Source organism: Myotis brandtii, unplaced genomic scaffold (assembly GCF_000412655.1).
Source record: "Myotis brandtii unplaced genomic scaffold, ASM41265v1 scaffold702, whole genome shotgun sequence".
NCBI lineage: Eukaryota > Metazoa > Chordata > Mammalia > Chiroptera > Vespertilionidae > Myotis > Myotis brandtii.
In genome coordinates this window covers 2,592,490-2,619,293 of record NW_005370755.1, presented here as the reverse complement: position 1 = coordinate 2,619,293, position 26,804 = coordinate 2,592,490, and the positions used below count along the sequence as shown (strand labels likewise).

At 40.1% G+C, this 26,804-nt stretch overlaps 1 protein-coding gene across 3 annotated transcripts in view; it reads right to left on the bottom strand.

Moving 5' to 3' along the window:
- VWC2L (von Willebrand factor C domain containing protein 2-like) overlaps window positions 1-26,804 on the bottom strand; it is a 146,642-nt gene that overhangs the window by 6,088 nt on the left and 113,750 nt on the right. The window contains exons 4-5 of one of the 3 annotated variants that reach the window (XR_001359820.1): window positions 10,762-11,624; window positions 7,511-7,522 (exon numbers count right to left, since the gene is read on the bottom strand). The exons of 1 other annotated variant lie outside the window; for it this stretch is intronic. Coding sequence is in view for 1 of the 2 variants with exons in the window: in XM_014529987.1 (XP_014385473.1) it covers window positions 11,575-11,624 (50 nt within the window). In the remaining variant the exon portion in view is untranslated. Of the gene's footprint in view, window positions 1-7,510; window positions 7,523-10,743; window positions 11,625-26,804 lie in introns of those variants that run through there. One more of the 3 variants, XM_014529987.1, reaches the window with a different exon arrangement.

The following is a 26,804-nucleotide window of genomic DNA, read 5'->3' as shown; positions in this document are numbered from 1 at the left end:
ACATTACTTTCTTATTTGCTTTAAGGTATTAAAAGTATCTGCTAAGGTGCTGGGGTAATATTAAATTAGTGTCATCAATTAACACATTGGCTTGAATTAATTGATCAGATTATGCCTTATAGAATGCAAGGTCCTCGGGGAAATAAGGCCCAAGAAATGTATAATTTGATCTGAGTGAATGAGAAGGGATGGAGGGGAGGAGGTATAATTTGTAGAAGAAAAACTTATTTGGAGTCCCTTAGGGAACCAGGATCATGTGCAGTTTGAAAGCGATTCTACTGGGCAGTTTGGGGAAGAGGAGGATTCTACCAGTCAAGCAACAAAACCAATCCTGGAAAAAAGGCATAAGTTAGAGGAAAATCTATCTAGAGGTTATCCAGAATAGCCAAAAGAACTTAGCTTGGGGCATAATACAATCAAGAGCAAGGGCCAAAATAATGCCACAGATGTGACCAAGTGAAAACATATGTTGGGTGCGGATATAGCAGCTTGCCCCATCATTTTCACCAACCCAGGGTCTTGGATGCTGCTGCTAGAACCATGGGCATAGATGCCCCTCTTACAAGCCTTGCTAGAGTGAAGACTATGTGGTCCTATTGGTCTTGAAATCACTAGTTTTAAATTTAAAGTCTGCAACAGGTAATAAGCCTGGGGTCAGAGTCTAGTAAAATACCTGCACCCTAGCTGCAAGGGAGGGTGGATTATGAATATCTAGCATTTGCAGCTTCTCTAGGAAGAGATGGGCTTTCTTTATATGTAGATAATTCCTCAATTATAGGAAGGGGGCAATTCATTTCTAATACTAAGAGGGATCAGAAGAGGGGTCAATGTGGCAAACTTTATCTACTTCAATTTTTTTTTCTGGGGCTGACTACCAATATGCTTGTCTTGAATATTTATTCATTCTGAACAAGACTACTCTAAGCATGAGTGATACAGCTATTAATAAGACGGAGTTTCTGCCTTTAGGGAGTTGACATTCTAGTGGGGTGAATCAGACAAAAATCAATTAAATAGGGCTCTTTCAAGTCATTTCGTGTTTTGAAGAAAATAAGCAAGACAATGTAGTAGAATGCCTAGGCCCAGAGTGGAAAACTTCTTTATAGTTTACAGAATATGTTCATATATATTTTTTTTAATTTCTCATTCACCATCATGCAATAAGGTGTTTTTCATGGATCCTATTGCACAAGCAGGGAAAGTAATGCTTGGAGAGATTAAGGGAGTTGATGAAGGGCAGAGAACTAAACAGCAGGAGAGCTTACATTTCAACCCTCCTATTCTGAGCCCTGGTTGACTACTTTCCTTGAGGAGACTCTTTCTGTATTTGTGTTGTTATTTACTCCAAAAGTCAGTCGTAATCATACATCCCTCTGTTCCTGCTTCCCCAGCATTCTTTTGAAGGAAGTTCACATCAGACCCAGACCCAGGTGACAACATTGAATTCAGCGAAAATACTTTTTGGAGTACTTTTAAAGAAATTCCATGCATGACCATTTTTCCTCTCACAAGAGCTACTATTTTCTTTGTTTTATAGGTGAGTCAATGAGACATAGAAATGTCAAGTGACTTTCTCAAAGTCACACAGCTAGTAAGTGATTAAGCTGGGGATGCACAGCCACTTTTCTATGCTTTATTCCAGAAGTCAGTTTTTCTGTAAGAGCTACTTTTCATTTTCTCCTAATTGTAATAGCACCTGGATGGTGCGGGATGGGTTAGAAGGAAAAGCCCAGAATATATAAAGAGAGAGAGAGAGAGAGAGAGAGAGAGAGAGAGAGAGAGAGAGAAAGGCAAGGAGGTGAATAGGCAAGTGAGAGAGAGAGAGAGAGAGAGAAAAGAGAGAGAGAGAAAGAAGGCAAAGAGGTGAATAGGCAAATAGTGAATGGAAAGGGGTAGGTCTGCCTACAAAACTCCCATATGGGGCAGAGAAGTGGGCCCCTCCAGCAGCTTTAGTCAACCTCTCCTCCATAACTGCAAAGCAGAATTGCTCCCTGGAAGCAGATATGGCTGAAAACACAGCGTGAATCTAGTGATCATCTCGGCAGGCAGGCCGACTGGCACTGAGATCTCTCGGTAGGCGATGCCCTGTCCTTGTTGCTTGATGACCCAAATCCTCTTTCCTGCTAAGCCTCCTCCTTCCCAGAAGCTAGGGAAGTTGGGCAGGTCACCGCCACTCTACACATGCTTTCAACTTATGAAATGGTATGGCATCCCTGAAAATCCTCCTTCAGACCACAACGTCATATGCTTATAGTGTCTGTCTGAGTATCCCAATTTCTGGCCTTGATCTAAAAATTTATTATTGACGCTTGGTGTCTTTTAGAAATTGGTTGTAAATGATCTTTCTGCGGCATAAATGAGGCAGATTCCTATTGTGCAAGACCATAAACATCCCATATTTGTTTGGCAGCGCACCTAAATCATTGTTTCAGCAAATAGGAGGCTTGGAGGCTTCAGTCTGGGGTAGAACCGGATTGGATTATGTCCTTCCTTTTAACTGATTTTAATTCTCTGCTTCATGAAGTCTGATAGACGTTATTATGCTATGGAAATGCAAATCGGCTTTCTGATCAGGCACACTGATTTCTTACTATTAAAATCTTGGAGAAAATGTTTCTAAAAACACCCAGTAATTAGAGCGGCTTGCAGTTAAAATGGAGCTAAGTGGCTGAAACCTTCCCAGGAACATGTTTCATTGGCCTTGTTAGGCCTGGTCAGAGAGCAGTGACACGAGTTTGATCGCTGACGGAGCTCCCGAGTGGAGAATGGAGAGCCTCTCTCTCTCTCTGCTTTTAGTTCCTCAGCACTATCACTGTGTTACTTCCAAAGCATTTTATTAAACCCGAGAACAAAAAGCGTCCTCAGATGAAGGTGGCGAGACTCAGGAAGGATTGTTTTCTCTGAGGCTGCCCTAAAGGTTCCTGTTAATCATTTTATTTGAAAATTCAATATTGCTGAACTCCCACACACATTTCAGTGCGAGGGCTCCGGAGAGTTTCCTGGCCCTTAAGTATGCAAGATTTATAGCTTAGCTCTCCAATTAAGTAATGCAAGGGTTGGAGCAGAGAGAGGAAGGACGTGGTCATGCTGCACAATAGAGGGAAAGGTTGGCTGCTCTTTTTCTAATTTCAGGCAGCCCAGCAGGCTGTGCGAGTCTGGCGTGGTTCCCGCTGGGTGCTAGCTGGCCATCTACACGTAGCCTCACCTTCAGAAGGGTGTGTGTGGTCAGCATAGGTCTTGGTTTGTCCTTGCATAAGACACTTTACCTGCTTAGTGTTTGCTAGGAATGAGGAAATAGTCTCAGCCAAATTTTCAAGCTGAAACAAGACAACCTCCCTTGTTAGAGCTTTCTGTGTTTTTCAAGTCGTGATCATATTTCTTCTTAGCAATCTTAAAGGTTGGAGGAACTGGTATTACTGTACCCATTTTATAGCTAAGGGCACTGAGGTTCAGAGAGAAGAGCTGAGGTGATTTTTTACCTACTTATTGAGTCGCTGAATTGATTTACTTGGAGGTGAGGAGATTAGGACTCTGCCATCCACATTTCAATCCTGATCCTGCCATTTACGGGAGGTATGATCACAATGTCCCCAGTCACAAAGTGGGAATAATATTACAATAACAAGAGTACCTACCTTATGGAAGTTTTGAAGGAGTAAATGAATTAACAAATGAAAAACAATGAGAATAGTACCTGTCTCATACCAACACTCAATAACTGTTAGCTGTGGCTGCCTGGCCAGCATAGCTCAGTGATTGAGCATCGACCTATGAAACAGGCAGTCACAGTTTGATTCCCAGTCAGGGCTCATCCCCAAGGGTCTCTCATCATTGATGTTTCTCTCCCTCTCCCTTCCTTTCTAACATCAATAAAAATATTTTTAAAAACTGTTAGTTGTTGCTATTTATCATCCTGATTATAGTTATTACCTGAGTTACAATCTGCTACTTTGGGTATGTTATAGAGTACTGGTCCTTGGATTTCTATTTTTTATTTTGTTAATTTTAAAACATCAGTGAAGAAATTAATCTTGTTGATGTCAACTAATATTGTTTTTTGCAAAGTGAGTACGCATATAACAGTAAGATAATTTCTATGTGGATTTTTCTGTGAATAGAGACAGCATCATTGGGGAGGGTTGAAGGGAGATGCATTGGTCTGACCAGTTGACTGTGGAAGGATCCATTAGGAAAATGATTTAAAACAGTTTGCTTGGACTACTAATGATAACTGCTTTGGTTTGTTGGAAAGAAAGGGCCCAGATATGCTGGGAGAATGTCTAAGTTAGAGGCTAACAAAAAGATTGCAAGCTCAATAAGAGAGTAGATGAGATATATATCTATGTATCAAAATATCTATCTATCTAAAGGCTTTTTTGCAGCATTTTTTTCAGTGCTTGAAAATCCAGGATAAAGTGTGAATGCCTGCCAATAACAGAAATATTGAATAAATTATGGTGTCCCACCGCATGGACTACTGTAGCCATTAAAAAAAGAATGAATTACAACCTCCAGCTGACTTGAAGGGATTTTTGTGAGTTATTATTGAATAAGAAAGGAATTATGCAGAGAAGTATAGGTATAATATGATCCTATTCTTATAAAAAATATAGACAAACTTCTGTGTGTATGTTTGTATGAGATTATGTGAGGATGAAGGAAAAATAAAGAAGCACAAATACTGTGTTGTTAACGTGGATTATCTTGCTGGAAGAAAAAGGTTTTTGATGGGGAGGATTTGAGTAGAACAAAATGGCAAGAGAAAAACAGTGCATGGTGACATTTTATATTCGGTTCTCTGCATAAAATAGAGTAAGTTCTGATACTGGCACGTGTTTCAAAACCAATGTGTGCACTTAATGATGTAATAGTTTTGTTTTTGTCCTTAAAATGTGTTATTAAATTGATAATGCTTCTGACCGTCAGACATATTTTAAACAGAGAAAATGTAGTGAATGTCAGACAGAGGCAGACTACACAGAGCCATCAATTCTCCAGTGTCCTTGACTCTCAAGGTCTTGGGCTGTGCTGGCCCTTGCAGTAGTCACTAACCATATGTGACTATGGAGCACCTGAAATGTGGTTAGTCCAAAAGGAGGGTGATGTGAATGTGAAAAAACATCCAATCGCAAAGGCTTAGTATGCCCTGAACATAAACAAAGCATGCAAAATTGCTCATTGTATCTTTTATATCAATTACATGTTGGACAAAAATATTTTGGATACATTGGGTAAAATAAAATATATTCTTAAGATTAATTCCATCTCTTGTTCTGTCCAGATGGCTCAGTTGGTTGGAGCTTCATCTTATGCACTGAAAGGTCGAGAGTTCCATTCCCAGTCAGGGCACATACCTAAGTTGTGAGTTCTATTCCTGGCTGGGGTATGTAGGAGAGGCAACTGATCAATGTTTCTCTTTCACATTGATGTTCTCTCTCTCTGCCCCTTCCTCTCTGTCTCTAAAAAAAAATAATAATAATCAAACTTATCCTCGGGTGAGGAATAAAAATTTTAATTACATCTTTTTCTTTTTACTTTTTTAATGGAGCTAACTTAGAAAATTTCATTTTAGAAAATATCATGGCTCACATGATACTTCTATCAGATAGTACTAGCCTAGAGGAATTACGAAAGAATAAAGCAGCATTCTGAATGACCAAGAGGAGACTAAGTTTTACATAATTTGGTAGGAAGGAATACTAAGTGTTGTTGAAAAGGGCATATCTTTAGGATAGGGATTCTCAGAGTGTAGGCCTTTGATCTCATTATCAGTATCACTCAGAACATCTCGGATATGAAAATTCTTCATCCCCTTCAGACATCTACTGAATTAGAAGTGCCAAGTAGGGGTCCAGCAAACTGTCTTTTAGCATACAGTCCAGGTTATTATGATGCCAGCTAAGATGTAAGAATCCCTGCTTTTGGATAAGGCAACTTGGATAAAAACCATATCATTGGGAACTAGGAAAATAGCCGAGTAAAGCAATGAATTTAGCATGCTACAAAAACAAGGCTTTTAGCAACAGGTCATTCCCAAGGAGAAATTCTGAGCTAGTAAATGGTGGTTAAATGGTTCAATTACTTACAAGTTTCAGTATTGACCTCTGAGCTGTCATTATTGTGTTTCTTTGATAAGTGTGATTTTTACCCACATGACAGCTTTGAGAATTCAGGTGTCATGTGTGACACGGCATTTGGAACCATTTTGGATGCTTTACTGATCTTACTTTCCAAAAACAAGTTGCTTGTCACTGGAAAGAAAATAGTATACATTTATATTTTGGATAGAATCAGGTGGGAAAAGATTGTGCAAACTCAGTTTTATCTACCTTTCACATGAAAAATAAAATTTTTTAAACAACAAACTTTCTACTTCTCACAAATAATTTAGTGTCATCTTTGAAAACTGTTTACTTCACTGATGAAAAAGAAATTACCAACCTACTTCATTACTTTAAAATAATATTCTTGATTGAACACACTAGAATAAAATGGACATCCTCCCTGGGGTGGGGGGGTACATGGGACATGGAGTATCCTTGTCAACAAAGTAAGCATCACTCCCATCACCCCTCCCACACACATAATACATTTCATCATAGAAATAAAACAGAAAACTTTCCATTTTTATTCTTTCTATTCAAAGACACAAAATGCTTTGCAACTGGAAAAGAAGATGATGGGCAGATCATTTTATTATTGGAACATATGACCAAAGCTGCCTACTGAGTGGCAAGAGTAGGTTTACAGTTGTTTGTATGAAAAAGAATATCATAATTAATAAATAGTAAAACAAGAATAGACTCTGTTTTTTGTGTACTCACAACTGTAAACCTATTTTTATGCCACTCTATATTATTAGACATGCCACAGGTAAATTAGATAACACAGTGACATTTTCTTTAATGGGCATCTAACAATGCCTGTAGGTGGCTAATAACTATGACACAGAAATGATGACAAAATTAGTAAAAATAGTCCACAAACTGTATAATAAGTTTAGTCTAGAAATATTATGTTGACCAGTCATATTTCCTTCCTGTGTGGATATGGAAAAAGTAGATATGGAATATAAATAACAATGGGATAAAATTTATGAAAAATTAGATAAAGCACACATATTAAGGGCATTTAATCTAGATTCAAAGTCAGAGAAGGATGCCTTGAGGAAGTGTTTGGTGACAATGACAGGGAGGGGGCAAGGAAGCCATATGTGAACAGTGTCTGAGTGTAATACAACACTGAGGCATAGGGAAGCACTTGAGATACAGCAGAGAGCTGGTGAAAGTGGAACCAAAATAAAAGTAGACATCAGTAGAAGCTAGTACTTGGTGCTTTTAAATACCATATTTGGGATTCCATTTAAAGAGCAATCGAAATCATGACATCATCAGCTTTACTTTTTAAATAGATTACACTGGCTTTACTATAAATGATAAGGAAGCAGAGGTGAGGCCTGTGTTGCAGAAAGTTGACCAATTTAATCAATTCTTGCATTATTCCAGGCAAAGATAATGGTAGGCTAGTCTAGGGTGGTGGCCAGGGGAACAGAGAAGTGAATGGATGTGAGCACTATTTAGGAGATATAATCAATGTGCTTTGGTGGTGGATGGAATGTGTGGAATAAAACCATGCCCATCAAGTCTCTGATTTGAGCCAGTATCTAGGACACTGATAATGCAGCAGGATTTGGGGGAGAGAGAATGAGGTTAATACTGAAAATTTTGCATTTATGCACACATGAATCATCCAAGCCAGTGGTTCTCAACCTTCTGGCCCTTTAATACAGTTCCTCATGTTGTGGTGACCCCCAACCATAAAATTATTTTCATTGCTACTTCATAACTGTAATGTTGCTACTGTTATGAATTGTAATGTAAATATCTGATAATCAGGATGGTCTTAGGCGACCCCTGTGAAAGGGTCGTTTGACCGCCAAAGGGGTCGCGACCCACAAATTGAGAACCACTGACTAAGCAGAGCTGAATAGAGGAAGAGAATTGACTGAGCGACACAGACAGCTGGGAGTCCCTGGCAAATGAATGGTGATTGAAGCCAGGGGAGTGGGTGAGGTTTCCCTGGAGCAGTTGGTGTAGTGCAAGAGGAAAGGGGGCCTAGGACAGCAGACAGCAGAGTTGGAGCCAACTAAGGTGACTAAAAGGAAGTTTCCAAAGAGGAAGGAGAAAAACAGTGGTGCATGGTAGCGGAGAAGCAAAGCAAAGAAAACGTTTTTGGTTGGAGCAGTCATAGCAGTGTCCAATGCAGCTGAGATGGCATATGAGATATGGGCTGAGGCAAGTTTATTGGTGACACAGGAGCAATTTCTGTGGAGTAGTGAAAGCAAAACCAGGTTGGTGGGAAGGAATAATCAAGAGAATAGAATAAGAGAAAGCAAAAGAGCATGGAAATCTATGTTCTATGATGAGAGATTGGAAACTCCCTCCATGGTAACAGACAATAGGAAGCTGATGGAGTTTCTGTCTGATAATATCTACTGTCTCTGGGAAGGAGGAGAGGCACTAGTCTATGAGAATGAAGGGAGAAGATGAAGAAAAAAGGGAGTTGAGGCAGTTATTTCAGAGAATGAAAAAATAATAGCCGACTGAAAAGCATAAAATTGCTGAACTGGGTAAAGGTTTAGACAAAGAAGGTGACTATAGTTTGTGGTGGTACCATTTTTAAAATATATGTATTTTTATTGATTTCAGAGAGGAAAGGAGAGGAAGAGAGAGATAGAAACATCAATGATGAGAGAGAATCATTGATTGGCTGCCTCCTGCAACCCCTCACCCCACTGGGGATCAAGCCTGCAACCTGGGCATGTGCCCTGACAGGAAATCAAACTGTGACCTCCAGGTTCATAGGTCAATGCTCAACCACTGAGCCACACCAGCTGGGCATGTGGTGGTACCAATTTGATTGCACATGTGATCTTTTCCATTGGGACTCAGCAGTATTTTAAGTGTCCAGGAAGACACAGCAGGTCGTCAGGTTACATCGGAGACCCGTTCTTACGGAGTGACTAGTTTATTAGTGTAAACTAATAGTGGCAGTGGTAATGGGGAAGTGGGGACAGACTGGGGTAATATGAAAGGGAATGGAGCTGAAGTAAGTGGATGTAATGCGATTTTCACTGTAAGTTGGAACCCACCTACATAAGCACCTACGTCACTCACATGGAGCACATACATAGCAGTAATGAAGTGAAACAGTAAAAGAAATTTAAAAGAAATATAACAGTTCCTGACCTTTCCTTGTGGTAAATAAATAATAAAAAACATAAAGCACATATGTACATATGTCAAAATGACAAAACTTTTTTTTTTATAAATACTGTAAAAGGGAGATGGTTACATAACCATGAAAAGATGTACATCGAGTCCAATGTAACCCGAGGACTGCCTGTAGTCATCACTGAATAGCAGTGTGACCTTGGGCAAGTCACTCTCTGTCTCCCTTTCCTCAGATGTATTCTGGGAACAATAAGAGTACCCACCTTATTGCATTTGTTGAGGATTATAATGGAGTTAATACACAGGACAGTTTTGAGAATAGTTAGCATATAATATACACTCTGCAAGTATTAGCTTTGGGATTTTGGCAGACATGGGATGATAGGAGCAAAGGAAAGGGAGAAAATAATAAGAGAGTGGTTGAAATTGTAGACTGAGGGGTTACACTAGAGAACAAAGGAAGTAAAGTCATTGATTATGAAAATCACTAGATGATTTTTGTATTTACTGAATGTCCTCCTGGTATGAACTGCTGGCCTTAGTATGCTAGTATTTTTGACAGAATTTAAGTGCTGATGGAAAAGGAATAATATTACTGTGCTCTCTCATGCCAGTTTCTATTCTGCCCTTTGGCTGTGGTACCCGTTACATAAGGAATTTACATTAAAAAGATGTTGTATTGTGTGTGTGTGTGTGTGTGTGTGTGTGTGTGTGTGTGTGTTTAGCTTGAAGCAAATCCTGCATGTGTCCCTTCATGTTCTGAATTCATATGAAATGGGAGAGTTCTTAAAATGAGAAAAAAAATGATAACAAGCAATATTAAGGGAATCCCCTCAAGTTAAGGCAATTTTGTTTAAAGGCTATACATTTGCCAACAGTTTATGTTCTTTTCCTTGAGGTCTGCAATGCAATTTAAGACAGAAAACAATCATTTTGGCCCAAACTTGAATTGCTGCAGAATAAATAACCTCCAGACCTAAACTTTAAAAGGAACTTCCTGCATCACTGATGGGCTGAGACACTCAGAGGTGCTATTTTGTTTCTGGGAATGCATTTCATATGGTCATTCAGACTGAAGTTTTATATGGTAAACATATGACATTGAGATCTCTGAAAACAGGAAAATAGTTTCATGCACTAACAAGCAAGTAAATAAAGTACAATTATAGACCAGGGCCTGGCCCCTGGGGAACCTAGAAATCTTGAGTTTATTCTTGCCTGTGCAAGTGATTTTTCCATGAAATTAGAGGGAACATCTAGAGGTAGACAGGGTGCAGAGAAAAGAGATCAGGGTAATTCATCTTAAGTGCAAATACTGCCATTCTTATGTCAAGGATATTCCTGAATCTGCTGCCTTCCCATATTGACAATTGGCAGACTTCAATTATTAAGAATAACTTATTTATACATTCATTCAAAAGCATTTATTGAAGACTTCTTATGTACCAGAGACTGTGTAAATCTCTAGAAATAGAGTGAAAACAAGATACATTCTCAGCTCTCAATGGGCTTATACTTTAGCAGAAACGAGGGAGGTGCAAAGTTAGAAATAGGATTTTATAGGAGAATGTAGGAGGTGATCTAATCAAAACCGGGAAAGAGGAAAGCTGCTGACACACATGAAGACTGAGTAGATCTTGTGGAGTGAAGCTATTTTGGTGATAGTGGTAGGTGGGAAGGTAGTAGCATGAGCAAAGAAGGGGTTATAGCCCATTGGGGAAAATGTAAGAAATTTTATGTAGCTGGAGCGAAAAGTCCCAGGAAGAATGAAGGGAGCTGAAGCTGGAGGAGTTGGAAGGGCAGTGGCTAGGGTCTGGAAGACCTTGTAAGTTATGCTATTTGAATATAATATACTTTACTGTTTGTTATAGCACAGGGGGGACACTAAAGGACTTTTAAGTGACGAAGTGGTATAATCATATTTGTGCTTTACCAGGTCACTACTGCTGCTGTTTAGGGTGGGAAGGCCCCCGGACTAGGGGAGGCAAAGAATAGCAATTCCTCTAGAAAGGAAATGGGGAAGGCCCACATGGAAATAGTGGCAGTGGGAATGGGGAAGTGGGGACAGGCTGGGGTAATATGAAAGGGAATGGAGCTGAAGTAAGTGGATGTAAATGGTATGGAAAGAGGAAGGAAGTAAAATGATGTCCATATTTCTTGCTTTTGTGTTGGGTGGTAGGTGGTTTCTTTCATGGAGAGGAGACATATAGGATAGTCAAGTTTAGGTGGAAAGTCCAGAATGAGTTTTAACTGTCTTTGGCTTATAGCCAGTGGAAAGCTTAAAGTGATTAGATAGAATAGTTGAGATCTCAGGGGAGATATTTGCACTGGAAGCATCGATTTAGAAGTCTTCAGGATACAGATGATGATTGAATCCATGAAAGTGGCTTCCTAGGAAAAGAAAAAATAAATAATTGGAAGGTTACTATTGATGGAACCCTGAGGGACTACCGTTTAAGTCCTGAGTAGAGAAATGGACACCTGAGAAGGGGTTGTGAATAAGTGTATATTGAGGTGGGAGTAAAATGAAGCTACAGAAGTCAGTGGAGAGGAAGGTTTCGGTAAGGAGTCAAATGCTGTGGGATGTTGAATAAAAGAAAAGTTGAACATATCCTTTGACCTTAGTATCCAGCAGGCAAAAAGCAAAAACATCTTCCATGTCATGGTGGGGATGAGGCTTGACTTCAGTGGGTTTAAATGATGTGTGGAAAAACTATGTAAGCTACATATTCAAGAAACCGTGTTTTAGACTCACAGATACAGAGAACAGACTGGTGGTTGCCAGAGGGGAGGGAAGTTGTGGGACTGGATGCAAAGGGTGAAGGGATTGAGAAGTACAGATTAGTAGCTACAAAATAGTCACAGGAATGTCAAGTACAGCATAGGAAATAGAGTCAATAATGTTGTAATAACTATGTATGGTGCCAGGTACGTACTGGAAATATCAGGGGGAGCACTTTGTAAAGCAGAGGATTGGCTAATCACTATGCTGAACACCTGAAACTAATATAAAATGATATTGAATATAAACTGTAATAGAAATATAAAAAAGAAAAGAAAAAAAGAAACCTTTTTGTGAAGAGAGGATGAGATGTAGTAGGGCTAAGTGATAAGAGAAGTTACTGGCCTGGAATGTATTCCTTGAACTTCAGAGGCCCTTATTTTAATTTGTAAGATCAGGGAGATGAATGTATCTATTTTCTAAGAGGAAAGAACCCATAATGAAGGAAAAATTGCAGATCTGGAGAAGATTCTGGGTGTTTGTGCAGGGAATGTATTCTAGGACTTGCTAACCCAAGGGTCATGATCTCAGGGCCTTGGCATCACCAGGGAGCTTGTTAGAAATGAGCAATGTTGGGCCCACCCAGATTTGCTGCACCTGAATCTGCCTTTTCACAAGAAAGAAAATTCTCCTGCAATATTATGATAAGGAAGATATAAAGATAATGTTTCTTGATGTTGGCAAGGAAGGGGGTTAAAATCATGCTATCCCATTTTGTTGTGAAGGAATAAAGTGACCTACTGAGAATGAGAAGGGGTAAGTGCATGTGGTAAAAGAGAACCAGATCTTGAGCCTGGAGTAGGTGGGCTGAGAGCTTGACCAAGACAAAACCCTGGACTTTGCTGTGGTATACAGCTGAGTGCTGTGTAGATGTCTCCAACAACCTAGGGCTGGTATTGATGTAGGTTTGGGGTTTTGCTATGCAAATTGGTGTTGGAAAGAAAGAGGGTGAATTAATGAACCAGAGGGTCTAGGTTGACAAGGGAAGTCAATAAAAATCAATGAGAACTGATAGCTTGGAAGGAAATGGGGTCAATCATAGTCATTAATAGAAATGAGAAATATTACACTGCCAGCAACAGTGGTTGCTTGTCCCAAAAAGAGCTATTCCTTCTCACTGATGGTCTCTTTGTTTATGTGTTTTACAAATAACCCATCTAAAACATTCATTATTCTTTTCCCTTCCTGGTCATCTATCCAACTTGAGTCTAGGCTGCTCTAGGCAATGAAATTGCCCATTCAGATAGCTTCCTCATTATAAAATCTACAGCTTCTCAGTTCTTTAAATGGAAATAAGAAGACTTGTAAAATTGGAGTGATATCAGAATTATGTTCTTTCTTTTCTTGAATGCCCTTTATTTTCTTTATAACCATTCATAAAATTTACACTTGAAGAATGTTATTAATGCTACACTGATCTCCCCTCAAATGTTCTTTCTTTAACTTTTGAACCTCAAAGTACTTTGTTCCTCCCTTATAACACTCTATATATTAACAGTTTTATCCCTCTAGGAGACTGTAAAATCTTTAATAGCAGGAGTTGTCTTGCTAATTTTTGTTGCAGGGCTGGACAAAGAGAGGAGGTCTTGTAGCCGAATCACTGGTTTCAGGAATGGGGTAGATTATGCTAGAGATGGCGTAGGAGGGCCTACCAGAAGGTTATGAAAGGCCTTTGTACCCAAATTAGATGTTTGGGTTTTAACCTAAAATGAGAATCCACTGAAAAGTTTAAAGTAGGGAAGTGACATGATGTTAATGTTTCTGAAGGCTCATTCTGTCTAGAGTGTGGAAGATTCAACAGACGTGTGCAAGATGAGAGGCAAGGATATGAGTTACAAAGCCATTATGATGGTCCATGTGAGAGACAAGAGTCTGAAAGAAGGCCTAACTTTGGGTCTGGACAGGAAAATTCTCATTTCATGCATGGTAAGATTTAATAACATTGGATGCAGGGGATGAGGCAGGAGAAGAAGCCCATAGCTTGTGTCTGGTTTCTGGATTAGGTGACAGAGGTGGTGCCATTCACTGAAATGGACAGAGAGAGAAGCAGGTTCAGGGCAGAGAGAAGGATGGTGATGATATGTGGAGGATGGGGAGTGATGAGTTCAATTTTAGACATTTAAAATATTTTACTTATGGTAATAAATGCTGGTTGAATACATTAGCATAAAATGAATGTGAGACTGTGTTTTGAACTTTCAAGAGCCAAGGCTGAAATGGAAAATATTATTAAAAATATTTACACTTATTTCCCCAAGGTGGAATTTATAAACCACTCCTATTGCCAACACTGTAGTGGGAAAGCAAAGCATCTGGTTGAAACTCCACTGACCTTTAGATACACCCAAGTTTTCATACGATGCTCATTTCCATTCCAAATGGCACTGCACAGCGTTAGGGATTGTACTTTCTGGAGCGTTTGAGCAATAAAGAGGATTTGTGCTGCATTTGCATTTCACATGCAGATTGCCAAGCCAAAATCTTTAAAGCCAAAAAGTTGGTTCCAAACACTGACCTAGGCACTTTTTTAAATGTATCTGAGTTTGTCCCTTCTCTGCATTAGAAAGATGCTAGGAGGTCAAGTCCTTGATCCAGCTCAGTGTTTGTCTCTGGGCCTTAGCAGAGGCATCTAGATAGGGCGATAGTAAGGCATCAAGGATGGCATGCTTAAGAATCAAGAAGAAGATCCAAGAAATATTCCCTTTAATTCCTCAATTTTTATAACATAAATATATGGTTAGGCCAATTTTTTCATGAAGTCTGTTTGCCGGAGCATAACAATGTTCTCCTCATTTTTTTTTTCATCCATGATTCTTCATTGCTTTAGAGGAGAAATAACGTCCTAAATAAATGGAGCTGCTAGTGTTGGGTCCTCTTTGGTATGCCTACCTGTGGTATAGTGCATAGTGGCCTCCCTGCAACATCACACCTTAATTCCTGGAGCCTGTGAACACGTTAACTTTACATGTTCAAAGAGAGTTTGCAGATATGATTATGGGAAAGAGTTTGAGATGTGAATATTATCATGGATTATCTAGGGGGTTCAATGTATGAGTCCTTATAAGAGGGAAGCAGGAGAAAATGTGATGAAGAAAGCAAGAGGTTGGAGGGATGAGAGAAAGGGGTCATGAACCAAGCAATGCCAGTGGCTTTTAGAAGCTAGAAAATACAAGGACATGGATTCTCCCTTCAAGCCCCTAGAAGGAGTTCAGCAGCCCAACCTACACCTGGACTTTAGACTTGTGACCTATAGAAGTTTGCACAAATCAATTTGTGTTAAGCCAGGAAGCTTTTGCTAATTTGTTATAGAAGCTGTAGACTTGAGTCAACTTGTAGATGATGCTAAATAAGAATGGGTAAGTTTAGACATAAACAGAATTTCCCAATGGATTTTAAAAGAATTTAAAACTACATATTGATTACTGTTATTAATGCTCTTAAAAAGAATTTCTGGAGGGGTAACGGTTTGGTCCAAATAGAGAAGACTAACAAGCCTAGACACCAAAAAATCAAAATACTTGTTATCATGGTAGCCGCTTGACAAATTATGGTAACAACTTGGTTGGATTTGACTGAAGGATTTGTGGTTTACCCTTAACTGCTTTATGTACTAAATAAAATAAAATCAAGAGTTCTGTAATGTTCTCAGAGCAGTACCATCATCCATTCGATTTGGTTGAATTCCCTGCTCATATTTGAATTTGTAGGCAGCATTTTTGAGTGTTTATATCCTGCAGGGAAAACATGAAAATGTATTTATAAATTGTAAGTCCTGGTTTGTACTGTTCATTTTTCAGAAATCAAAAGTACATCACCTCTGCCAACATGCAGTTTTTAAAAAATGCCCATGCAGATCCTAGAGAATATTGGCATATGTTTAAAAAACCTGTGTAAATTTTAAGCTTTTAAATTGCACACCTTGTGTTGTCAAGCAGTGATGGAGCACCCATAGCACAGGGGAGACAGTGAGTCACATGGCTCAGCAGAACTAATGAGAGTTCTGAGTAGTAAGAGTGAATCATTGTTCTGCTAGTTGTACTACTGGCAAAGAGACCACGACAGGAAAACATCCATGAGTCATATGATTTTTTAGATTCAATGACAACCCTAGAATTACATCGGCATTGCTTCCAAATTGGGAAGACATTTGAAGAAAGCAACATTTACATTAACTGGTGCAACTCAGTGTGAAACCTAAATCAATGGAAAAAGCTGGAAGAAGAAATAAATAAAAAAATTCTCATGCATCCAGAAGAGAAAAATCGTGTATTGATGGACTTAACTAACAAGCTCTGCTCAGTGCCTATGGTATACAATGCAATGTACTTTTTCAGAAAAATGATTGGCTTCCAACTATTAGTATGGGAGAATGGTCATACTAAGCTGAGAACTAATGAGGTCTTGGCAAGACTTTTCCACTGAAACCCAGGTACTGAGACAATGGGCTTTTACTTATTTGCTTCCCATAAAATCTCTGTACTTTCTGGTACCTGTGACATTGAATGCACTCAATCACGTTAATGATTGAGTCCTGTTACTAGAGGAGAAAGCTAGATAGAATTTTGCTGAGTTTTACTCTGTGATGTTTGCTAAGTGAGAGCTGCTCAATTAATCTCTCCTATACCCAGGTAACTTTCATGTTGAGGCCAGTATATATCATTAAACAATTAATTGTGGTATTTATTTTTAAATATATTTTATTGATTTTTTTTACAGAGAGGAAGGGAGAAAGATAGTTAGAAACATCGATGAGAGAGAAACATCGATCAGCTGCCTCCTGCACACCTCCTACTGGGGATGTGCCCACAACCAAGGTACATGCCCTTGACCAGAATCGAACCTGGGACCTTTCAGCCCGCAGGCCAACGCTCTATCCACTGAGCCAAACCAGTTAGGACTGTGGTATTAATTTTAATAAGCATTAGAAACACAGATGTTAACAATCACAGACCACTTGGTGAAAGTGTTTGTGGCTATCTCTTATGCTTTCAGCCTTGGTAAAGTTTACGTTGCCACAGATTGTATAAGTAAAATGTTTTCCAGCCCACAGCAGGCTGTATACATCTATAGCTACCTGTTTTGTTCTATGCTGGCTTCTAAATATCCTTGCTTTAGTTGTAGGGTTGATTCAAGGATTTTAGGAGGGTGTAAACTCAAAAGTTTGGGATGTAACCCCAAGTGTTCTATTTGTTTTCCTAGAATTTACTCAAGTCCTCTGCTCATTGCTGGATACATGGTGGCATTCAAGGGGACCTTCAGCTTCTGATTATCAAAATGCCACCAGTTAGAGCTGACCATCCTCCCCTTGGGGCCCCTCCTGCACTGGGCTCCGAATCTCTGTTATGGAATCTGACATAGAAGAGAGTTTACGCACACGCCCATTTACAAGCTCGACTCTGATCACCACAAAGGCACTCAGCACAGTGTGCAGGAGTTAGTAAATGTTATTCAACAGCACTGCTGAAGGTCGGTCTGCCTCTGGTATTAAAATTAGGGTATTGCCCTCCTTGGGATTCCCCTGTGAGACTTGGTTTGGGCATAGAATCACGTGACCATGATAGTGCTACTGACACTTATATATGGTTTGTGACAGTCGATGTTCCCGGCGTTTGCTAAAAATGATGTTTATTAAAAGTGGAACTTCAGAGATCAAAGAATGACATTGATTTCAAATATGCAGACGTTACAATATAAACCATATGACAAGGTTCCTGAATGATGCTTGCAATTTTCTGTTGTTAAAAATCTGATATTTGCAATAATTACTTGGCCTGCCTGCGAACATTACACTTCATTTTTATGAAACTAACAGCCACTGGCAATGAGAACAACAGTCACATAGAAGCGCAATATTGCTCCTACTGTGGCCATTGCTAGAGCAAAACCGAGCTTCTGCATGCGCCCCACTAGAGCATTACTGAGCAAGGAAGGAAAACATTAGAATTCAGGAGAATCGCGCAGAAGCGAAAAGAGACAGCAAACAAGATCTGGGGAGCATTTGGCGGAGGGAAAATTAACACAATGAACATATGGAAATCAAACTGAAGTTTTGTACATCTTGGCAGCTTTGTGCTAAATGCCAGCAATTCTTTCTCACTGCTTAGTAAATGGGCTCAGGCATAAGAGGAAATGAAAGATTCAGCACGAGGAGGAAGCAGAAATCCATCAAGCTAGGCTCACTAGACTGTTTTAGGGACAATTAATTTGCTAGATCTATGCTAGGGTTGTTACCCCACCTTGTTTATACAAGTTACCACCCCGCTCCAACCTAAGCATGCTAATATCCATGCAGTGGTACGGGGTTGCAAATCAAATCCAGAAGATAAGGAACAGGGATGGGGATGGAGTGATAGGAGGGTGGGTATAATGATGTCTTTCAGGAAGGAAACACATTATTTTTGGTGATCATCCTTCTGTTACTTTTGTTAGATCCATCATGAAACATTCAATCAGTTGATGCTGAATAACTAAATGATTTCATGGATTTTCCCCCCTGTAGGGTTTGGGAGTAAGGAAAATCAGGCATTTCCTCAAGTCCTGTAGTGAGGACCAGTGGGATGTCACAGTTGTCTTTGTGGTTAGATGCTTGGAACATGGTCACCAAGAATGTTTATGGAACTTCTTGATTTTCCTGATAGTCCCATCAAGGAAGTGTCTTTAAATCATATTTTATATGTGATTGAAATCAATAAAACACTTTATAATTAACACAGATAAATTTATTTTCAGGGGAGACATAAATGCCTTTCCTTAGGTTTCTGCCAGCTCTGAAATCTCAGAAAAATCCTATTAAAAACACACATTTAGTTTCACGTAGGATGCTACATATTTTTTAGACTTAGTATTACTGTCACCGATACCTTTTGTGTTTTGAGCAAAATGATGACTTGCTTAAAACACACCCCTTACAATGATCATGTGTTACTGTGATACCTGGTTAGAAATAGTTTATGACATTAATCCAAGTGGCAGCAGGCATGGATCATTCTATATTTTCTACAGCAGCTCAGATAGAACTGCTAGTCAGGGTGTTGGCAGAGATATTACATAAAGGTGAGCAGTTAATAACAATGGCTTTCAAAGTGAGAGTGTACACAGGTATAGTACAAGCCAGCACTCCTAAAGCATCCAGTAGATTTTTTTTTCTATTTGATTAATCTTTGCAAATACTTCTTAAAAAAATAACTCAACTTTCCAGAATGACTTTGAGGAATCATAAAATAGAAGATAAAAAAAGTAGTAAAATATCAAAGTCCTATAGGCATCATGTCCTCCTCATAGCAGTTACCCTATAATTATTAGAAGATGCATTTTGCAGTAAATTCCTGGAGATTGGGCATGTTAGGCCCTGCTATCCAAATTCACCAACATAAAAGACTTTGTAATTTAAGTAGTATGGAGTATGGGAAAATTCAGAATAATTGGGAAGTGGCATAGCATACTGAAGTCGTAATAAAAATGAAATTAATCTCATTTTCGTTACTTATTAGCTACATATCCATGGCCAAGTTACTTAAAACCTCTGTGCTATAGTTCACCTATCCTATATAATAAAAGAGAAACATGCAAATTAACTGTCCCTCTGCTACGCTCAAGCCACGCCCAAAAGCCAATCAGGAGCGAGTATGCAAATTAACCCAACTAAGATGGCAGTGGCCACAGAGCTGGAGCGAGCAGTTGGCTTGGGTTGCCCCTGGCGATGGAGGAAGCCAAGCTTCCCACCTACCCTGGCCAGACCTGTGCTCCGTTCAAGGCTACAAAGTTTCAAATATAGAAGATAAATAAATCCCAGAAAAAAAGAAAAGAAAAAAAGGAGAGGCTGGGAGCTTTGGTCACCGGGGGGTGTGGCCAGCCTGAAAACGGCCCTCAGCCTCTCACCCAGGCTGGCCACACCCCCATGGGGTGAAGGTCCCCGCTGGGGGGCTTGGCCAGCCTGCAAACAGCCATCAGCCCCTCACCCAGATTGGCCAGGCACCCCAGTGGGGACCCCCACCCTGAAGGGGGTGTGGTCAGCCTGAAAATGGCCCTCAGCCCTTCACCCAGGCTGGCCAGGCACCCCAGTAGGACCCCCACCCTGATCTGGGACACCCTTCAGGGCAAACCAGCCAGCCCCCAACCATGCACCAGGCTTCTATTCTATATAATAAAAGGGTAATATGCAAATTGACCCTAACAGCAGAACGACTGGGAATGACTGGTCATTATGACACACACTGACAACCAGGGGGCAGACGCTCAATGCAGGAGCTGCCCCCTGGTGGTCAGTGTGCTCCCACAGGGGGCGCTCTGCTCAGCCACAAGCCAGGCTGACAGCTGCCAGCACAGTGGTGGTGGCGTGAGCCTCTCCCACCTCCTCAGCAGCACTAAGGATGTCTGACTGCAGCTTAGGTCTGCTCTCTGCTGGCAAGTGGACATCCCCTGAGGGGTCCCGGGCTGCCAGAGGGGATGTCTGACTGCCAGCTTAGGCCTGGTCCCCAGGGAGCAGGTGGACATTCCCAGAGGGGTCCGAGACTGTGAGAGGGCACAGACCTGGCTGAGAGACCCCCCCCCCACGAGTGCACAAATTTTTGTGCACCGGGCCTCTAGTCAGAAAATAACAGTAGTACTCACCTCACAGGGTTTCTATAGGGCATAGAATAGTGCCCAATCCATAGCACAATATGAGATTGAGCCATTTACCTTTTGTAATCTCAGCAAATTTGAAATGATAGTAATGCCCCCCATTATAGATTTTAAAAAAAATGGAACTCAGAGGAATTAAGAGACTTGCCTAAGGTCAATTCCAAAGCCCATGTACCATTCACCATTATTCAATCACCTGTTTTGGTTACTAACTCTTGGTTGGAGACTGTTCATCCCACCATGAGGATGGAGTGCAGTATCAGGTGTACCAGTCTTAGTCTGGGATGTCCTGGGAAAGACAGCCAGCAAGAAGGGGAGTTTCAGGAAGACCACCTGCCTAAGGAACTTCCAGCTGCAGAGGGCTGAAGAGAGGGCTGTGTTGAATAGTTGGGTCAGTAGCTCTGATTGGCAACTTGCTAATGGCCAACTACTATCTTCTTGAAGGCTTTGCCTACCAGATCTTCTCAGGGCATTGGGTTCCAGCTAAAAAATGGATCAGCAACTCTCTGCCTGCACAGATGCATGTCCCAGATTATTCAGAATTCTAGGCTTTGGTTGTTCAGGCCTGGAGTCCCTCCCGTGTTCCCCTTGACAAGGACAAAGCAAAAGACTTGGAATCAGAAGCCAGGAGTTCTAGGTTCAGTTCCGAGTCTTTTCAGCTGTGTGATCTTTCTACATTTTACATCAGACAGGGATAGCAATATCATACTAGTATTTTTATCATTATAGAGTTGCAGGATTGCCAACTAAAATCATACATGAGAAATTATTCCTGTAATTTGCAGAACACTATGGTATACTTCTCATTTCTATAGTCACAATATTGGTAAGTAATCACACTTCTAGGCACACCATAAGACTTTAGGTTTTCCCCTTACCCAGCAGCACAGTGAAAGTGAAGCCATTTGGCAGATCTGGCCCAAAGTCAGAACTTCTTAATGCCCTGTAGGAACCACTTAGCACTTTAGAATCAGCCAAACTGGTTTGGCTTGGGGAGGGTCCGCAGGACACTATTCAGAATTCCCTTGTTTATTCAATTAAACTAAGAGACCTTGCCAACCATTTCTATTTCCTTCTCTGTTTTTTTCCCCCCTTGCTTTCTTTGGTCAGCATATTCAGCTAGGGGATAACTAATGTATAAATTTTCTGGTAGCAAGTTTGCATTTCTGGAAAGTGCTCTGGATAAGACAGATACTTTTTGTTGACTATTGTATTTGATAACCATCTTCAAAAAACCCTGTTTATAAAATGTGAAGGGAAGGCCCCGAAGATATCAATCAGGTTAGCTTGACTAACATTTTTAAAGTTGTAAAATGGGATTAGCTTTTTTATACTTCTCTTTAAATTGAACCACATCCATGTGAAATTACTGTTATGATTGATAACGATTTACATAGTTAAACCAAACATATTTAAAGGTGAACACTCTCTGGAGAATGGAGAGGCCTCAAAAATGAATGAAAGTCTGTCAAGGTTGAAAGTTATGTTTGAACACATCTGAATGAAATCGTTTCCTATTCAAGCTTTTGAAGAATTCTGGAGGAAAGGTGGAGGCTAGTATTTGAATGGGAGGGGTCTTTGATATTCCAATTTGGGAGTCAACTTTACTTAAATGAGCTGCTGTCACCAGGTTGCTGTGAGTACCACATTCTTTCAGGTGCACATCGTCTTATGAGCATGGTTTAGATTGACCAATGAGAACCTATCAGAAAGTTGCAAAGAAAAGGCTACAATGCGTGTGCTCCAGTGACAACCTAACACAGGGTGGGTGTGCAATAAATGTTTGCTGAGTGAAAAAACCTGAAGGCGGCACATCATTTCTAAATTGTGCACACATTTCAGCAATGGGAAGGTTTATACAAATATGTCTTAGATAAAAGTGCACGAAAATTGTACAGCCATTAGGTGTAATCACTCCTGGGATAAATCTATTCCTGGACTGGAAAGGCAGAGAGAGTATGAAGGTTGAAAGATTGGAAGGGGCATAGGAGAGGCACACCAGGAGAATAATAAGATGCAGGGAGCTTGTTTTGACCGGTGCCTGCAGAGATTTTTGCTTGCTTAGGGCACCCTATCACCTGCGTGGTGGACACAAGCTAAAATTGGAACCCCGCCGGCCCTGCCAGCTCTAACACCAGCCATCTGCATCTTGCATTAACTGCATGTTTTTGAACGATGTCAGGGTCCTTCGGAGCCAGGCAGCATGGAGAAGTTTTCAGTCACTTCAACTTTGCTCCCACCTCCGTGTTAGGACCATCAAAGGCTTGTCAGCAGCAATGATTGCTCAGTGATGCGGCATGCGTGGAAGATGGAAAGGCAATTGGCAAGGTTGGTCCCCAGACAGGCACACCAGCTGCTGGCGTTGGGCACCTGGGAGGGACTGCAATCCTGGTGGGTTTTGGAGGTGTTTATGTGATTTTCCAACCTGCCTGGAAGCTTGGTGGGTTGTGTATAAATGATCAGATGCAAATCGTCCCTGGTGGTCACAGCTTGTTTCCCCCAAATTTTACCAGACTGCACACAAGAGCAAGCTAAAGGACTCTGTGAATAACCCACCCATGAGAGCCACCTGAGGGAAAGCCATCGGCACTAGGCAGACTGTCAGCGGGGCATTACATTTACCCAGGGAGTCAACCCTGTCCCATAATGAATGACCTCTCCCACCTGAGCAAGATGAAACAACTCCGCAACCTTTCAGTGGCTGAATTCCCCTTCTGGTGGCTGTTTATTATTATTCAGATTTAACATTTTTCAACTCAGGAGGAGAAAAGAAGAAGAAAGAGTGTCTACTCTTCCCCAAAAACTCTAATGCTATTCTAAAATTCACCTAGAATATACCAGATTCAATGACATGTTAAAATCTCCACATTATAATCATAAATGCATTAACTGCCTACCACCAAAATATAATAAAAAAATAAAAGTGCTATTATTGTATATTTGCTTGGTGTCAGGCACTGAGCTGAGCTTGGTACATGCAAACTGTCCGAATTTTAGAGAAGGGGAACCCAAGGTTTGGTGGGATTGAGTGACTAGCTCAACAGCCTTGCTAATATATGACAGAGCCAGGATGCAAAATGAAGACTGCCCTACCCCAAGTCTCAAGTTCTTCACCACTGTGCGCACTGCCATTTTTAGCCATGCATCACCCAGAAAACTCTTCCCAAGCTCATCTTTCATTATAAATTGCAAGTTTATTCAAACATTTCTTTGATAAATGTTGTTTGAGCTCCGATTCCATGCCAGAGAGCATGCTAAATCAATGAATCAAGACTGCATGGAGCAATCAGGCGGCTTTAATGGGGATGGGATGAGGAGCTCTCAGATGAGCAGAGGGACATATGTCTGGGTGGTTCTGCCTGGTATGGAAATGACTGCCTCTTAGAGATGAACAAGGAGAAGGGACAGGTTTGGTTTTTTGGTTTTCCTATTGGGTAGGTATCAAGACTGAAAACAAAATGTAGGAATTGAAAGGGATGAAGAATAAACTACAGGGTGTCCCTCAAAAACGTATACACATTTTAACAGCTGGTAGCTGTAGATGCTATTATGTTTTGAAAATGAAATGTATTTTAATAAACGCTGCCTTCAAAGCATATATACATTTTTTGGGATACCCTGTATATAAGGAGCCAAATGACCTTGACAGGTGATGACAGAATAGAGGACATGGTACTCTCCACCCCAGCCCAGATATCATCTTATAGAGTATCCCATCACTTCGAGCCAAGTATTTTAAAAATTTGTGTAACTAAAACACCCCGAATTTTGTAGCTGAAGCATCAGTCTTTTGTGACTTTATCCTTTCCAAGTATTATCACCTAACTAGTGTGTTCCAAGAAAAAAAAAAGTGCCACCTGTGATGGGAAAGGAAAAGCTAAATTTAGGGACATTAGGGGTAAGAGAAAGTGAAATACATTGGAGGAGGCTTTATTAACTCATTTTCATGTGTTGTCTAAATAAAGCTTTGGTCCTACTCTAGTCACTGTTTGGCTAAGGAGAGACCATTTTGACTTTTGTGGGTATGCTACATACAGCATCATAAAATCCATCAGAAATGTGTCCCTTATTAACTGGAAGTGCTTTAAGCATCAGTAAAAAAAGTCAGCTTGGAATTTAAAAAAATCCTTCTCTAGTCTCTGGCCCTGTTCTTTAATGTATTGTTTACAGATGCAAAGCATTTTAGAAGAAAAGTTGTCTGCTATTTACCACATAGTTCTCAGGAAGCAAATTAATTTCCCTGGGATTCCTCTAACTCACTTGAGATCTGCGTTCTTCTCATGTAAATCTTGGTGAGAATTTAATGTTCATTAGCATGAAAGCCAAACTCTGGAAATAAATGTATCCCATTCAAGCACAGATGTTGGTTGCACATGAGTTAAAGACACCAACTTTCTAATATACCTCTACCATACACAAGGAGAAGCCATTTTTTTCTGGGAAAAGATTATTTTGTCTTATATACTGTGGGTTCCCATGGGGGCCTGGAGCCACCTTGCTTGGGTCTGGATTTTGATCCAGAACTTGCTACCTGAGGACCTTGCCTGAGTTACCTCACTTCTTAAAGCCTCAGTGTTCTCAGTTGTAAAATGGGCTGTTGGGCTCATTGGTAATTGTGAAGAGTTAAGAGATAATGCACATAAAGATTCTGAATCCCCATGAAAGTTCAATATTGTTTTGGGTGGTATAATCTATTATCTTCTTTCTAACTTTTCCCACAACTAAGTTTTCCAATTCAAAGGGCTTATGTGTTATCTTTAGCAAATCTAAGTTCTACTTAATAAACATCAGATTATCCACTATATCACCTGGGTTTCTCACCAAACAGGTATCAACACTTCCAGGTATACTCAATTCCAAGTAGGCTTTCTTGAGAAGGATGAATGAATGTGATCATTTTTAAATTTTATGCCTCATTTCTTTAGCTAGTTTAGCTGATATTTTTAAGTTTTCTGTGAATTTTATATATTAAAAACACGCAGATAAGTTGCATGCAAAATTAAAAAACCTAGAGGTGCAATCTAAACTGTTTACTTAAATTGTGTAATACATTTTATTTTCCAATCAAGTGATGCTTAAAAGTTGTAATATGTTTTACTTTTAAAAATATTTTTATTGACTTTTTAGAGAAAGAGCAAGGGAGAGAGAGACAGAGGAACATCAATGTGAGAGTGAAACAACAATTGGTAGCTTCCTGCATGCCCCTCACTTGGTATCAATCCCACAACCCAGGCATCTACCCTGATCAGGAATTGAACTGGCAACCTTTTGGGTGCATGGGACAACACCCAACCAACTGAGCCACAGGGCAAACGTTACAATTTATTTTAAAGGAAGATAAAACAGTCTGTTTTAGGAAAGAGTATCTTTGTTAAAATGTTAACTGTAATAAGTTTATTCAATCTAATTACAAATTGCCTATCAAAAAGCAGCAGTACATCAAAAGAGTACAGAATACACAGCAGAACCCTCAGCCCACATTAGCTACTAAGCAAGGTCAGCATAACTTTGTTATTCATTAGCAAAGTTTGTGGATAAATATTGAAATTGTATACCCCAGTTTAATGATTCAGAATAATAAGTAGTCAGACAGTAATGGAACTAAAAGGTCCCTTTCATTCTCATTGATCTTTTTTCCTAATTAGTACAAGGGACACACAAAGACCTCAGCTAGCGGTGACAACTTTACTAACAGTGAACTAATCACAGCACTTATTTTGCATTTGCATTTTCAATGTGGCAAATTTTGGAAACAGGAATGAGATTTCATTAAGGTCTACCAAAATAACTTTATAAACTTTTCTGCGATGGAACGGAACACATTTAGGGAATACAGAGTCTCGATGCTGACTGGGTTATGCTTTGTTGCTCCTCTGAGTTGATTTACATCTTCTTTGCAATGTTATCAAGTGTTTGTTATCATTCTTTGTCAAGCACAGTGGTCTCCAAACAAATCAGACACAGCATGGCATCCAAAGAGAGTACCATCACACTGCCTTTGAAAACATTTAATTGATTGTACAGTTGCTTAATTTTATAAGAAGGCATTGCAGCAAGCATCGCTAGGTATGAAGTCAGATATCCATTGATGCAAAGAAGATCTATAGATGCAATTTAAAAGTGCTCAGTTTAGAAATTATGAGGGTTTTTCCCCAATGTAAATTTTA